General features: G+C 42.2%; 1 protein-coding gene across 2 annotated transcripts; it reads left to right on the top strand.

Annotated features, from left to right (window-relative positions):
- The first annotated feature begins 191 nt into the window (after positions 1-191).
- Positions 192-14342, top strand: il23r (interleukin 23 receptor). Of its 2 annotated transcripts, none has more exons than XM_085773828.1 (16): positions 192-645; positions 964-1093; positions 1234-1409; positions 2837-2960; positions 3050-3216; positions 4224-4354; positions 4438-4651; positions 4778-4860; positions 6408-6597; positions 6683-6886; positions 7224-7322; positions 8235-8390; positions 11824-11964; positions 12086-12173; positions 13025-13115; positions 13549-14342. In XM_085773828.1, the coding sequence occupies exons 1-16, from the start codon at positions 585-587 to the stop codon at positions 14188-14190; spliced, it is 2697 nt and encodes an 898-aa protein (XP_085629954.1). In that variant the 5' UTR covers positions 192-584; the 3' UTR covers positions 14191-14342. The 2 variants fall into 2 exon arrangements, with proteins under 2 accessions (XP_085629954.1, XP_085629955.1); XM_085773829.1 differs by having other exon boundaries at positions 13552-14342.
- The last annotated feature ends 2143 nt before the right edge of the window (positions 14343-16485 follow it).

Raw genomic sequence — 16485 nt, forward strand, 5'->3', positions numbered from 1 at the left:
TGATGTGCAAGCAGCAGCGTATTTAATGAGAGCAGCTGACATAAAAGTCAACTAAACGTTTGTGGTGAAAATAAAAACAGGCAAGTTAAGTAGAACACCAAGGTGCAAAAGATCAAAGTCTTTGCCAAAATACCACCAAACTAGGTCACTGGCCTCTTTAAAGATGTTTCATTTGCACGACGGAGATCACTTCAGTCAGATGCTTCTCACAAAGAAAGTCATCTGGGGAAAATGTGACGGCAGCTACAACTTGCTTGTCTTGTCAGACAAGAAAAACCTTATCAGAGCTAATCTGCTACAGCACGTGTGTCATAGAGCTCCAATACCCGGAGACGCTTGTTGTTCCTTATCAGCCACAAACCTGCACTTCAAAAAAGCAAGAAGTTTACAACACAACACTGTGCCTTCTCCACATGTTCGACGCAGCATCTCCTCTACGCGGATGGCTGAGGTAAGTTGTGAGGATCATTTATTGTACAGAAAGGATGCATCAAAAGTCATTCTCAAAAGAAATGTTTTGTGGTTAATAATAGTAACTCCTGTTACAGTTGCTGATTCTTTGATATTAACGAAGATGAGCTGAGATGAATTTCTCCTCTACCATCTGGGAATGTATCATCTTACTACTCGGACTTTCCGTCCAGCGTGAGTATTTATTCACCTATCTTCAACACATCTATTAGCCGCTGCAGTTCAGTCACAGCTTGGCAGCTTTTGGGGTTTTAACGTTTGGTTTTGCAAGGCAGCAATTGAAGTCCTTCCTGGTATGCCTTATTGTAATTTGTACATACATTTTGGAAGAGAGGGAATCCTTTGTGTCATAAAATCACACCCCTGGCAGCATTGGTGGTATTTATATGCAACAGCTAATTCTAATAATTATTTCAAACCCTGAAAATAACACCTCACCTTTGGATAACACTACTCTGCTATGAACACACTGACTCTATGTTTTGTGGACAGGTTGCCCCCTGCTCCCAGCTGGTGGTCAGCGCCTCAAAAAACTTGGCTACTTGACAGTAGAGCCAGCTCCGCTCTTCGTCATCGGTTCAAACCTGACTGTGTACTGCCACACCACACACTGTCATCCAGGGTAGGTGTAGACATTTGATATAATGTGCTTTCTGCATGCTTATGTCTAAGATTCATGCAGATCATTTGATACTGTCCTGCTAGAGAGAGAGAGAGAAAAAGTTGTGATAAGATGCAGTTATGTCGATGACTTCTACGTAGGTTCACAATATCCCTGGAGCTGAATGGCAAGGCTGTCGAGGCTTGGAAGAAACTGAACTGCACCACGGCAATATTTTATCTGCCCCAAGTCTGGAGGCCACAGTCTGAAGTGATCTGCAAGCTGAAGCAACATCAACATTATAGGATTGTCATTGGAAAGGACCTACAAGGCGGCCGTATGTACACTTGGCTCTGATGTCTACAGCTACATAGGGTTAAGACTGTATGTCTTTTTTTATGTATAGGAAAAAGGAAAGTCCGCACACACTTTGGTGGTAATAAATTACTGCTCTGGAGCTGTTGTTGGTGTGCAGACTTTCCTTTTTCCTATGGTTTACTTGTCCTGTCCGGCACCCAGAGTTTAGACTTGGGGATGTGCATGCTTTTTCAGTTTTTTCATTATTTTTTTAATGTGCAATTTATGCACAGGACTGCATTTGCCATAAATATAAATTCTGATACAAATTAAAAATGTAACTACCTCATTTCTAGGGCTCTGATACTGCAGATAGTAAAATGTGTTGTCTGGGTTATTTAAGTGATGGCAGATTGCAAAGACATGCACATATTGACAAGTCTAAATTGTCCAGAGGTGTAAAAGTGAGTGTGTGTGTGTGTGTTGTTTGTCCCTATATGTGGTCGTGTGATAGACTGGTGACCTGTCCAGGGTGAACCCCACCCTCACCCTATGTCAGCTGGGATCCGACCCTGCACAGATGAGGGTTATAGGATATGGATGGATGGATGGATGGATGGATGGATGGATGGATAATTCAGAATAAAACTGCTTACAGGTGGTTGTTATAGGGTTTTTGAGGAGGTTGCTATGGTGATTTGGCACAATGGCTTCGGTCTATATTGCTGCTAGTGGTGGAGAAACAGAGACAGGATCTGCAAATTTGACACACAAGATTCAAGATTCTTTATTTGTCACATGCATAGTTAAAGTGTACACTTACAACAAGCAGTGAAATGCACTTTTAGAACTTGTCTAAAAGTGCGTGTGTGTGAGAAAGAGAGAGATTATTAGAAAAATAAGCTTTGGGGGTGAAAAATGATATGATGTAATTAGGTGAGTATGGTAACGATAAGGAAGTGAAAGGCTGTAGGGGAAGAAAAAGTTTAGTCTTACCAGTTCAAGTCAATCGTCATTGTGGTGTTCGTGTATGAAGAAGCAGTTCCTGGTCAATTAAAAAATACTTAACTGGGCAGAAAAGAGAGATGGTCTATTGTGAGAACACAATAACAAGTATGGAGTATTAACTAATATTATCCAGATTTTGTTTCCAACAAAGAAGAGTTTTCATAGTGTGGTCACTTCAAATTTAAATGACATCCGTATCAGAAGAGACTTCACAGAGAGTTAATTTGAATATTTGCAGGTCACGTCCCATTATTCTCTCTGGGGAAAAGTCATTACGTACTTTTTGTGAATGAGCTGGTGTTTCGATTTGTCATACTGAGCGTGTCTATGGAAGCAGAGGCTCTAGAGGACTATAGCACCAAAAGTCGCAGACAAGAGACAATATTATTGTGGCATTTCTCAAAAATGACGTGCTTTTTGTTATTTCTTTGTTTCATTTCCAACCTTTTCCTCTTGAAGTCCCTCCTGATAAGCCTGAAAATATCATCTGCGAAACGACAAACAGCTCAGACTTCATGAACTGCTCATGGGAGAGGAGACTGGAGACACACCTACCTACTACCTACAACATTTCAGTCAACAGGTACCACAGGTTTTTCTTGTTCTTCCTACGGTACAGTTTAATATTTTTGTTAACGGCAAACTTTTTTCCTTTTTTTTTCACATTTTCAGAGAAAATGGGACCCAGGTACATTCAGCTCAGATCAAGGACGCTAAGGAAATCACCATACCACGAGGAAATTTAAATGAAAACACTAAATACCAGCTGATCATCACTGCTTACAACCACTTAGGAGCATCGCAGTCTGATCCATTCGCCCTGTGTGTAAAGGACACTGGTGAGTTCCTGTTTCTGTTGAACTCTATCTGTATGAATGACTCTGTATCTATATAATCACGCCTTTAAAAGGTTGGTTTTTTAAATCAGATTTGTGTACTTTCTGAAGAAATGAGTCAGCCTGTTTACTGTCACTTTTTGACAATTGTTCAAACGTCACTGTCTCTCAGTTTTTGTAATATCTCTCTGAAACCTATCAGTCAACCTACATATATAGCTGTTTCACCTCACATTGACTTTTTGAGTCATTACTGAATTGTTAAAGGGATAGTTCAACATTTTGGCAAATTGGCCCATTGCCATAATCGCTATAGTCATAGCAGTAGGTTCGTTACCTTTAATTGTCGGTGCAAGCTATTTTTAGAACAGCGGAGCGGAGCGGCAGGCTGCTCAGAGCTACGCTACGGAGGCTCATGGGATTTCTTGGTTTCCCTCATCAAACTCATCAAATACACAATCCAACAACTCCAAAACGCTGTCGTGGACAAGTTGTGACCTGCACATTCACCACGCTATGAGATAATAACACAACGTTACGAGACGGAGCTGTTTTAGAGGTAAATTCATGCAAAACAGTTGATGCGCGTTGCGTTCAGGGACAGTTTTTCAGCAAGCAGTCTCTGTATTTACCTCGAAAACGGCTCTGTTTCGTAACGTTCCATTATTATCTCATAGCGTGGTGAATGTGCCGGTCACAACTTGTCCACGGGAGCGTTTTGGAGTTTTTGGGTTGTGTATTTGATGAGTTTGATAAGGGAAACCAAGAAATTCCATTAGCCTCCGTAGCGTAGCTGTGAGCAGCTCGCGGCTCTGCTCCACCGTTCTAAAAATAGCTTGCACCAACAATTAAAGGTAACGAACCTACTGCTATGACTATAGGCATTATGGCAATGGGCCAATTTGCCAAAATGTTGAACTATCCCTTTAATTACTGTTTTGGTATTTTTCTTAGATTTTTCCTTTTGGATATGTGCACTGACGCTACCTTTATGTCCTTTTGTACTGCAGTGATACCAGAAACTCCACATGTTATACAGGTAGAGTTTAGCTCCACATCCGTCACGTTACAGTGGAAGACCACTGAACCCACAGCACATCTTAAACCATACACCCGGCTCCGGGCACGAAATGGATTCTGGGTAAAATGATAGCTTTGTTTCCAGCATCATAGTTTTTTTTTTCAGACCGTGTGTGGGTGATCTAATCTCTTGGTGCTTGACAGGAAGAGAGAGACGGAGCGCAGCTCGGTGGGTGTCTGATAAGCGTGCGCGACTTGAGGCCTCTAACCGAATATGAGTTCCAGATGAGGACTTGTAACTCAGAATCAGGACCAATGGATGGCAGCATGCCCACCTCCACCCCCAAGCTGACCTCCAGCCGAAGGTCAGGCTGCAGCAGGTGGAGCGCATCTGTGGCGCTGAAAAGCCCCGGAAAAGGTAGGCACACCAGTTTAATCTCAACATCCTTATCTATCATGAAAGAAAGTCAACTGAATGAGATAATATGCATAATCGTCGTCACTCATGCAACAACCCACATCATGTACTTTAACTTATCTGCAGGTCCATCTCAGCTGTTGCACGTCTGGAGGATGTTCAGCAGCCTCCGACCAGATGGGCAGCGGATGCTGACTGTTTTGTGGAAGGTGATGCCTAATAACTACTCAGCAACACTGGCTTTGATGTTGATAGAGCCTATTTTGTAATACCAAGACACATCAAATACCAGAAACACTGTGTTCTTATAGACAGCATGGTGCGTCACCTCAGAGCAGGAAGGTTCTGGTTTGAACCTGCTGTTCTGACGTCAGACATACACGTTAGGTTAGGTTCATTTCTACATGCGAGACCTGTCTCTCACTCACCCAATGGGACAAACTCCATCCCCCCATGACGCTACAGGAATAGGGAGCATTTTAATGAATGCATTCATGGAGATACAGTGGCATGCAAAAGTTTGGGCACCCTTGGTCAAAATGTCTGTTAATGTGAACACTTATACAAGTGGAAGATGAAATGATCTCCAAACAGCAAGTTAAACATGAAACATTCTGTTGCAACATTTTAAGCATATTCTTTTTGTTTTCTACAATTTTAGATTGAAAAAGGGAAACAAAGCAGCACCCTGCAAAAAATGAAAAACCCAGGAGACTTGAGCTCTCAGAGAACTTTGACCAAGGTGTCAGACAAGATATTTACTATTAACACGCTGTGATGGTTTCCATTTGAAAATGTTAAAGATGAAAAAAAAAAATCATATTGTTTCAAATGTAAAGGAAATGTGTCATCTGTAACTGTATGCCTTTTGGAGATAATTTCATCTTCCACTTGCTTCACTGTTGAACAAAATTCAAATTTCACTCATTATCTACTCACCTTCATGTCGACTAAGAGCTGTGAGAATTTTCCTCCGTCCCTTCTCTGAGTTACGGGGGGGTCCGCGCAGCAGTATTTGTCCTTATAATGGTTGTCAATGGATACCAACTTTCTTCGTCCAAAAAAACACACCAAAAAACATCCAAATACCTCCATACTGCTCGTCTGTAATGTCCCTCTTGTATTGAAGCCCTGACATGAGAAATTGTTCCGCCGGTCTGTGCAAATCTCTCAGGAAGAGCAGTGAACTGAGACACTGGGAGCTTCCGCTACAAACAAGCTTAAAATATAGACTTATTTAATTTTTTTCAGAACAATTTCTCATGTCGGGGCTTCAATACAAGAGGGACATTACAGACGAGCAGTATGGAGGTATTTTGATGTTTTTTGGTGTGTCTTTTTGGACGAAGAAAAGTGAGCACCATTCACAACCATTATATGGACAAATACTGCTGCGCGGACCCCCCCGTAACTCAGAGAAGGGACGGAGGACTCTGAAAATTCTCACAGCTCTTAGTTGACATGAGAGTGAGTAGATAATGAGTGAAATTTGAATTTTGGGTGAACTATCCCTTTAACATAAATTGCGTCCAGGGGTGCCCAAACCTTTGCAGAAAGCTTGTACTGCTTACTGTTCCTTTATCTTTTCACTGTGACTTCCTGAACTGCACCCTCTACTCTTTGTTGTCTTGCACAGATTAAACAAGTAAGGTGCAGTATAACATGTGCATTTCTTCCAATCCCTTCCTGTAACTGAATAAAATGTTTGTGATGGATGATGAAGAAAAGTAAACCTGAATGGACTTCTTCCCTATAGCCTCCGCCTCCAGATGACCACAGTGGTGAGGTGCAACTCTACAAAGTCCTACTGGCCAACCATGAGAAACAGGAGTTGCCACCAACCCGGTGTTCAGTCGAGGTACCCGCAGAAATTCAGGCGGTGAGCATCAGCGCTGTCACTTCATATGGGTCATCTCCACCAGCTGATGTGCCACTCAGACACTCAGGTACACAAATATCCAAAGCTAAAAAGCTCAAACGTAAGATGGTAAAGAAAAGCCTCATCATTTAATTCTGTTTCTGTCTGTTCAGGAGTTTCTGGACCTGTTCTGAGAGAGTTGGCCCCTGCAGCTACTGGCAGCACGGTGCTCGTCTCCTGGGCGTGGCCGGACACCAAACACCAGTCCGCAGCTGGAGGGGAGCTGCTGCATTATGTGGTGGAGTGGATAAGTGTACCTGCAACACAGCTACAATGGCAACAGCTGGATAAAAACCAAAACAACACGTCCATCACAGGTAGAGAGCTGCGTAAAACCTGCTCTCATACAGACAGTGAAATAAAACAAAACTTGTCAGTGAGTCATCTAAAACAGCCACTAAATGTTAAATTCACCACATCACACAAAAGATACAGTAGCTACGTGACAGACAAAAGGTTTTACAACTGAGATGAAGCAGCGACCTCTGGTGGGTGATTAGTGAATTACTCTAGTGGGTGCATTTTTCCACCTCAGTACCCGATAAGGATTTAAAATAAGTATGATCATCGTAATACAACTGCATCTTAAGTTCACGAGCAAATATTGGATATTAGTAAATTACAGTTGTGTGTCATTTTCCTGTTCTGTTTCAGGTCTGAGTGGAGGTGTGAGGTACAATATCTCCGTATATGCTGTGACCAGCAGAGGTGTCAGTGCTCCATCATCCAGACTGGTCTACTCCAAAGAGCAGAGTAAGGCTCACAGATTCAGCATGTCCCAGCTCACTTACACACTTGTAGATCTTGGCACATTTTTCAACAACTGAGTGACTGATTTTCTGTAGGGATTCAGACAGCACATGATATAAAGCACATAAAGTACATCGTGGAGTCTTCACTCATCATCCTCTTGCGTTCTCACTGTTTTTTTGTTGTTGTTTGTTTGTTTGTTTGTTTCTTTTTTTCTTTTTTTTAAATAGTGCCATATAGTGTAAAGACATACAGATACTACAAACAAACTACAAGGGTCAAACTTCAAATAGGCAAACAGAAAGGAGACAAGAACAAAACAAGACACATATACTATATATACTGATAATAGTAATAAAATTAGTAAATTTCATTAGTAAAATGAAAAAAGAAAAGAAAAGAAAAAAGTATATATATAATGAAGAAATAAATACAAATATAAATAAAGAGTAAAAGGTAGGTAATGGTTTATTTTTCTCTTGTGAGATTGTGCATGTACGTGTGCATGTGCGTGTGTGTGTGTGTGTGTGTGTGTGTGTGTGCGTGCGTGCGTGCGTGCGTGCGTGCGTGCGTGCGTGCGTGCGTGCGTGCGTGCGTGCGTGCGTGTGTGTGTGTGTGCACATGTGTGAATGACTTCTTGTGTAAGATTGCAAAGAAAGTGCAGAGGGAATGAGACAATGTGATGGAAGTATGAGAAGGAGGTGGAGACAAGGGGGAAGAGACAGATGAGAGACAGGAAAAAGTAAAATAGTCTCGTAAGTAAGAATAGGGAATACCGTAACATCGTTTTAGACCCCCAGCTTGCCCCGGGGGCCAAGACCTCCAGGGTGGGAGGAGGGCAGGACTGGAGGGGTATCAATTAATTAATCATTCTTTCTCTTTTCCTTTCCTTTTCCCTTTGTTTGTTTCTTTAAGAACCGATGTCTGGTCCCCATATGTCAGTGCTGGTTCACAAGCGCAGGCAGATCCTGATCCAGTGGGATGAGCTGCCTGTAGACCAGCAGAGGGGCTTCATCACAAACTACACCCTCTATGTCCAGACGCTCGACTCCAACGACACAGCAACGAGTGGTGAGCCATCGCGCTGTGTCCTTTTGTCAGTGTCAGTGTGTTTTGTCAGTGAGTCAGTGGCTATTTCGCTGATTAATCACTATGAGTAATTTTACTTTAGCAAAGATGAAAAATATTCACTGCAGGCTGATTTTCTTTGCGTTGTGTGATAGAAAACTGAATAATGTGTGGTTTGTGGCTGTACGTAAGGCACGATAAGATACTGGAAGACAGCACCCTGTGCATTAGGGCACTGTGATGGGTATTTATCACAATTCATGACATTTATCATGACCAAACATGAAAAAAAGGTAATTAATCATTTGTTGCCATGGATACAAGCTTATTACAGGCACATTTTAAATCAATCTAGAAACTAATATACACGTTTTCTATTTTGTTTTTGAAATTTTCAACCTAACCTCACAATAAAGAACAGTCTATTCACCTCCACTCAGTTCTGCGGCAGAAGGTTTAAATTTATATATAAAAAATGTATTCATCCTTTAATCAACAAAAATCTGCTTGGCTACGAACCATGCAGTGATAGAATATGCTTTTGTTGTATTTCGGGTGAATTTAACCTTTAAACTAAAGCTCTTTACCTGCTGTCTATAGTGTGTGAATTTGAACAGGCTCCTTCACAATAAAATTACCCTTTGATTTGATCTGAAGGTTTTAACGGAAATACAACTTTGCTGCGCGCCGTTTCCTGTACATCAAGAGCTCATTTAACCCTGTGCTCATGTGTGTGCTTTACTTTGGTCAGACCGCAGCACACCTGTGTCTATGAACACGTGTTAGAAGTCATATATGCAGTAGTATGCATATATTGTGTTGAAGCAGTAACCACCGTTAGATAATGGAAAGTGTGTAAGTAGCATTCCATTGATACTCCCCTCCCACAAGGCTTCAGTGCATCAGCAGGGTTTTTCTGCGCTTACTTCCAGTAACGGGGTGGATTTTGAGCGTTGTAGCGCTGGGTGTTTGTTGATGTTTCACCGGTGTATCGTTGACTTGTCAGGAATTATTCAATGGAACAGACAAGACACAGTGGGACCTCAATATCCAACCAACACAACACAGTATTCAGAGGAAAACGTATCACTACACATTAGTGTTTGTTTGTTTGTTTTATCTCATTGAGGCTGAGAGATACCTCTACTTATCCTACATCTAAACAAGTTGTTGTGGCCAGATTTGTCTAAGATATGTGCTTAGATATGTGTGTGTTTAAGTTGTCAACATATAACCAAGGGCAACAGGCACAGACACACACTAATGTTTCAGAAACTGGTTGCCAGTGAATCATAGAGTTTTCTAGAACTGACTCTGACCACGAACAGGAAACCATGTGGCTGCATCATGCACACATGCAACTGTAAGCTGTTACTAACCAGCCTGCTTCATACACTATTTCTGGAACCTGAGTGTAAAAGCACCTGAGAACATACCTTTACTCTCTCTTACACGTTATGTGCACATAGGACACTGTTATTACCTGTGGAAAGGAGGATATGTTTTTCACCTGCATCTGTTCATTTGGCAGTAAAAAGCATTTAACCAATTTGCACAGAACTTGATGGAGGGATGGGGCATGGGCCAGGGTTTTTTGGCATAATCCATATAATTTACTATCAATTACCATCAATCATTGTCCTTTTTTTCTTGTTCTTTCATTTCATTCAATCTGCTGTAGTTATAGTTTTACTGTCGAAACCACACTCTGACATGAAACATGATAAATACAAATGAGCCTGTATCACCTCAATGTTCTCCTCTGCCATTTTAAATTCTTTCTTTAAAGGTGTACAGAAATGGCCGTTTGTCCTGTTTGTCGCGCCGAGTTGTCACGAGCTGCAACACGAGTTTACCCGAGTTTGATTGGTCGTTATCAAGCGGGCGGGATATTCAAAGCTTGGGGCGAGACCGAGCTCTGTGTGTGTGTGTGTGTCTCAGACGTTTGAATGACGGATGACGGATCCAATATCAGTGGCTGGTGAATCGTGTACAGGCTGACGTATAATCCGTGCGCCTGTATTATCCAATGTGAACAAAAACTACACACTTTCATCCCGGATTCACTCAAAAATAGAATTTTGCACAAAGTTTGGCCTACATCATCTGATAGATGAGTTATTACATTAATGTTATGATCCAGAGTGGGCTCAAATTCAATTTTCTTTTCTGTACACCTTTAACAGCAGGGTTAAGTGACATGAAGAATAAAATGTGAGAGCTGAATTATTTTCAGAATCCACAGTTGACCAACCAGTCTCAATGCACGGTTCACTCAGAGTGTTCGATCACATCACACAAGATCCTTCAGCAGGGTCTTTGCAGTGTTTCAAAGATTGATGGAATAATTGGAATGATTTATATGTATGGAAATCTAAAAACGTATTTATTCTTACATGTTAAAGCTTAAAGAGATGGTAGCATTTTTTTTAAAGTGGGGTTGTATGATCTCCAAATAGCCCCTAAGTACTTGAATTGCAGTAGAAGACTCTCTGCACTCCCGTTAGCAACGCCAGCCCATAGCCCTGCCCAGAGATTTACAACATACATTGTTGTGAACAGACCCAAAGAAACGGCCTATTTTCGCAGCCTAAAAGAGGTTTTACCTGAAAAAAATACACAGTTCTATTGTTCGCTATAATATCTTTTTTTTTCCCAGCCCTTCAAAATGCAGCAAAAACGCAACCTGCTGATCGGCGGGCGCTAACCCTGGGCGGAGGGATACGTGAGTTGGTTAGGTCCAAATAAAAACTGCGTTTTTCCTGCACTTCGAAGGGCTGGAAAAAATTATATTATAGCGAACAATGGAACTGTGTATTTTTTTTTTTTCAAGTAAAACCTCTTTTAGGCCGCGAAAATAGGCTGTTTCTTTGGGTCTGTTCACAACACTGTATGTTGTAAATCTCTGGGCAGGGCTATGGGCTGGCGTTGCTAACGGGAGGAGTGCAGAGAGTCTTCTACAAATGCGACTATCCCTTTAACTCAGCTATAACTGATACCTTCACACCAACAATGCGCGAAATGACAGGGTGAAAACAGTGAAGCGACAGACACTTAAATAGCTTGTACAGCTTCATAGCAAATTTTAGCTCATTGTTGGTCCCAAACAAACCCGCACGACAGACACAGTTAGAGTCTAGCAGTGGAGCATTTAGCAGCAAGAGCCTGATATTTCCCCCAAGAGCTGGTGGAGACCAAAGAGCTAAAAGGGAGTACATTTTGGATTTATACTCTTTAGGTGCAGAAAACTCAGATTGAATGTTATCCTTTATGTATCACTGCTAACAAGCGTGCCATGATACAAACTTGTCAATGTTATGTTCATAACTTGTTTCTACCGCCCCCAAGTGGATAAGAAACAGCTTTAAATAGCTACTAAATAATATCCATTCATTGTGCTGCTTTGACAAAAAAACTCTCATTGGCTTCTTTGCAGTGACGCTGCCCGTCCTCGGTCCCAGGCAGATGTGGCTGGACTGTCGTGAGGGGACTCTGTCTCTGCAGTTGACCGCATCCAACTCGGCAGGAGAAGGGCCGCGCGGGATCCGCATCACCTCTCCGCCTGCAGCTCCCGAAGGTCAGTCTCCTGCCTCCGTCCTGCCATCCCTTTGAAAACACAAACATCCCTACCTGTATGAGTGTAAGTCGTTCACCTTTAGACAACTGGTCTCCTAATCTGTGGTGTGTTTTCCTTCTAGATCATGTGGTGATTGTTACTGTTTTCATCCTCACCATCTTCATAGTGATCATAGCCAACCTGATGTGCTGCGCATGTGTGAGGAGAAGGTATCAGTATTAAATATATAAGCTTTATTTCAGACACAGGTCCATATCATAAGTCATACAATATAAATAGTACAAAAATAAAAAAAGAAAGTACAAAAATACAAGAGTGTGCATTTCATAAAATATACAGGTTATTGCACCAATGCCACCTTAGCCTAGAAGTGAATCGGTAGCAGCTTTTCAATGGGCTTACTAGGGCCTCAATTATGTGATTCTCTGATTTGTCTACTAAACATCAACTGTCTTAAGAGTGCCTCACAGGTTGGCACTCTATTAGACACAAACAAATGACTGGCACTATGCCACCTAGGGACACAGAGCAGTAACCTCATTGCATCATTGTATGCTACCATGAGCCTCTGCATACTCTTTTGCTTATAATTGGACCACAATTGGGAGGTGTATGGTGTTATGTAAGTTCTGAACAGAGAACACGTATTAAACAGTATTACTTTAATATGGAAAATAATAGTCATCAGACAACAGACATCATCGAATAATAGTGAAAGTATTCTGTTAGGATAGCCATAACTGTATCTCTCTGTTTGGATTTTTTAATGCACATAGGTTTTGTTTTACTAGTAACCAGGATGGATACCACTGTGGTTGATTTCATGAAATAGCCCACAGCACCACAACATGAGCGTATTAAACAAGAGCCCACACAATTACCATGAACAGGAACCTAAAGTCTGTGGCAAAACTGTGCAAAATGTGGTGGTTTTAGCTGTGCAGATGCTAACTGTGTGATTCATCCATTATAACATTTCCACCAAGTGTGTTTGCTTTGTCTCTGTTTCAGAATAATAACTTTTTTTTTTGTAAATGCACCTCTCTATCTTCTATCTCAGGATTAAACAAAGATGTATATCCTGGGGACCCACCTGGCTTGTTGAAAACCTTCCAAAACCAGGAAACAGTAATGCCATCAGACTGCTGAGGGTAATTATACAGTAGGAAGCCAAAGAAGCCAACTGTGTTGACATTTATACTTCCCTTTTTATGTGAACTGCTGTCACCCCATTAACCAAATCAGCCACAGATAGCATCTCCACCAACAGCACCAATACCAGCCAAGAGAGCAGAAGTAGAAAAAAGTAGAAATAAAATTAGATTAAAAACTCTCTCATTTCTTGATGTTTACCTCTCTGGACGACAGTAGAAAGGGATGTCAGTTGTTTCTGTCTACTTTCACTTTGACAGCATCCAGTTACTTTGTATTCACAGCTTTGTGATCAACAAGTAAAAACAAAACACCTGACAACACATGTTTGTTCAACATGTTTGTTTCTCTGTGTTCATCACTGAATCAATCCAGCCTCACATCATTTTGTTTTTTGTTTGTTTTTGTGTCTTTTTTGGGGGGGGTCTGCAGGAGGACAACAGTGTACCATCCTTTTCGTCCACCCAGAGTGACCCTCCGCTGTCCCCCATTAGTTTGATCTCCTCTGAGGAGATGGACAACCTGTATCCCATCATCTCAGCCAAAGTATCCCAGACCAGATCGGGGGAACCCACAGCCGAGACACATTTACTGGCATCGGACACTGGGTCACTGCTTGTCGACAGCCACCTGGACCACGTCAGCTACAAACCTCAGATCGCTACGCTGGCTTCACCGGGAGAGGACGTGAAGGACACAGAAGATGAGCAGGGGGACACACCGGCAAGTGGGGAGGAGGATGTATGTCCAAGCACACTCGATGGATTACTGGGAGATTTTTTGTCCAGTGTGGAGGTGGATTCCTCTGATTCACCGCTGGGCACGACTCTCCACTCTGCTGGTGGCCCTTTGTGGCCTAAAACTAAAACTGAAACAACAAGCGCCTTGAATAAAGGCTTCTTAGTGAGGGGGAGGGGGAGTGAGTCTCCCCTTCTGGAGTCACTACAGGGCGACATAGTGACTCCTGACATGGCCAACACTGGTTTGTCCGAGTATACAGTTGACACAAGTCTGATTGGTGGTTACTTCCCTCAGGTAGCTGCAGTCAGCAGCACCCCGCTCTGCGACACATAGAGGCAGCGGCGACGATGGGAATGCCATAAAGAAGGACAATGTGCACTACTGAACTGACTTACAAGAGAGCATTACTCATGCACCACCACCTCCTGTATCCTGTAAAAAAAGATTAAATGCATAACTGACTTCAATTAAAGGTCATTCTGTTACATGTGAAGCAGGTCAAGACAAAATAAGATGAAGTTTTTGATTCTTTAAAGGGATAGTTCAATATTTTGGCAAATTGGCCCATTGCTATAATCCCTATAGTCATAGAAGTAGGTTTGTTACCTTTAATTGTCAGTGCAAGCTATTTTTAGAACGGCAGAGCAGAGCCGTGAGCTGCTCAGAGCTACACTACGGAGGCTAATGGGATTTCTTTGTTTCCTTCATCAAACTCATCAAATACACAATCCAACAACTCCACAACGCTCTGGTGGACAAGTTGTGACCTGCACATTCACCACGCTATGAGATAATAACAGAATGTTACGAGACAGAGTTGTTTTCGAAGCAAATGCAGAGACTGCTTGATGAAAAACTGTCCCTGACAGGAACGTGCATCAGCGGTTTTGCATGAATTTACCTCTAAAACAACTCTGTCTCGTAACGTTTCGTTATTATCTCATAGTGTGGTGAATGTGCAGGTCACAACTTGTCCACCAGAGGGGTGGCGTTTAGCTCACTTGGTAGAGCTGCCGCCCCATGTTGAGGCTATAGTCCTCACTGCAGGTGGCCCCGGTTCGAATCTGTCACGACCCGGCTCTAGGCAGGACAAATACAATGAAACGTACGGGTAAAATAATAGATTGACAAATTTATTAACCCAAAGGAAGATCTCAACCAAACATAATCAAACAAAAGAACACAAAGGAACACGAGGAGCTGCAGCGAAGCTGCGCACAGCTCTCCCTCTGGAGCCAGGTGAAGCAAGGGAAGTGGAGGGAGGAACACCTGGGGACTGACCAGGCCCACACCGGCATCAGAGCACACACCCACCAGCCGACCTGCAGACAGACATACATACAAAGCACAAACAGAAGCAGACACAACCACACACACACACGACAGGTCCTACTGGCAGCAGGCCGTCACAAATCCCATATTGGGCAGCCCTTTCCTGCATGTCATTCCCCCCCTCTGCCTCCCCATTTCCTGTCTTTCTCTCAACTGTGCTATCGATTAAAGGCATTAAAAGCCCCAAAAAATACTAAAAGGAGTTGTTGGATTGTGTATTTGATGAGTTTGATGAAGGAAACCAAGAAATTCCATGAGCCTCTGTAGCATAGCTCTGAGCAGCTCGCAGCTCTGCTCTGCCATTCTAAAAATAGCTTGCACTGACAATTAAAGGTACAAACGAACTGCTGTGACTATAGGGATTATGGCAATGGGCCAATTTGCCAAAATGTAGAACTATCCCTTTAAAAATCAGTAACAAAACACCATTGAGGTTGCAAGGTTGGGTGATGTACATTCTTTAGTGTTTCAGTCATTTTGGCAGCACAGCTCTGTGGATGTCGGTGTTGACTGGTCTGGTGGTAAAACAGACACTCACAGTTGACTGGTGATGTGCCCTAATGATTTTGGTGATTGCCTGACTTTTCCTCTAGCCCCGACTATGAAGATGCCTTTTGTGGTTTTGAATAAAATTTTTTGAATGGACCCCATCCCATCAACCCACCCACCATCCCTCCTGGATAAATTTGAGTAGCTTTGGTTGACTGACATTGGCCTCATCATCACATCGAAATCATCACTTGTCCAATGTTTTCAAGAGAAAATACCTGAAAGCGCCTGTGTTTTCTGCAAATGATCAAGTGTTTGTGTTAACATGCGAAACTAATATGGTGAATACTGAAAACATTACTAAATATTTTCTAGTTCACATTGTCACTGACTGCATGCATGTTGACATGCTGATATCAGCAATTACGTCAATAAAGCAGCACTTTGCCTGAGTGCAGCCTTACAAGCCATTTAAAGCCCAGCAAGTATTGGTAAAGGATGAAGTGAATAAAATCTTGTCAAATACATTTTTACAAAACTTGACAACCAAAATAATATTCATACAGGTTTATTAGGGATTTCTAAGAAGTTGCTGATTAACCATAAATACACAGGACACACAAGAATAAACCAGCATCATTCATGCGCATACCCAGTCTAAGTAACTGTCCTGTTCACAGACTTTCTAATAATTCAACATGAGGGCGTGACCTCTGTTTTCTAAAGTTCTGCTCTGTTAGACAGTGGTGTGATGTAGAGTGTGAAATTATTCCAAAGCAAGCCCAGATGAACGTCAGTCGGGGGGGT

Source organism: Trachurus japonicus, chromosome 4 (assembly GCF_045865225.1).
Source record: "Trachurus japonicus isolate A0001 chromosome 4, Traja_1.0".
NCBI lineage: Eukaryota > Metazoa > Chordata > Actinopteri > Carangiformes > Carangidae > Trachurus > Trachurus japonicus.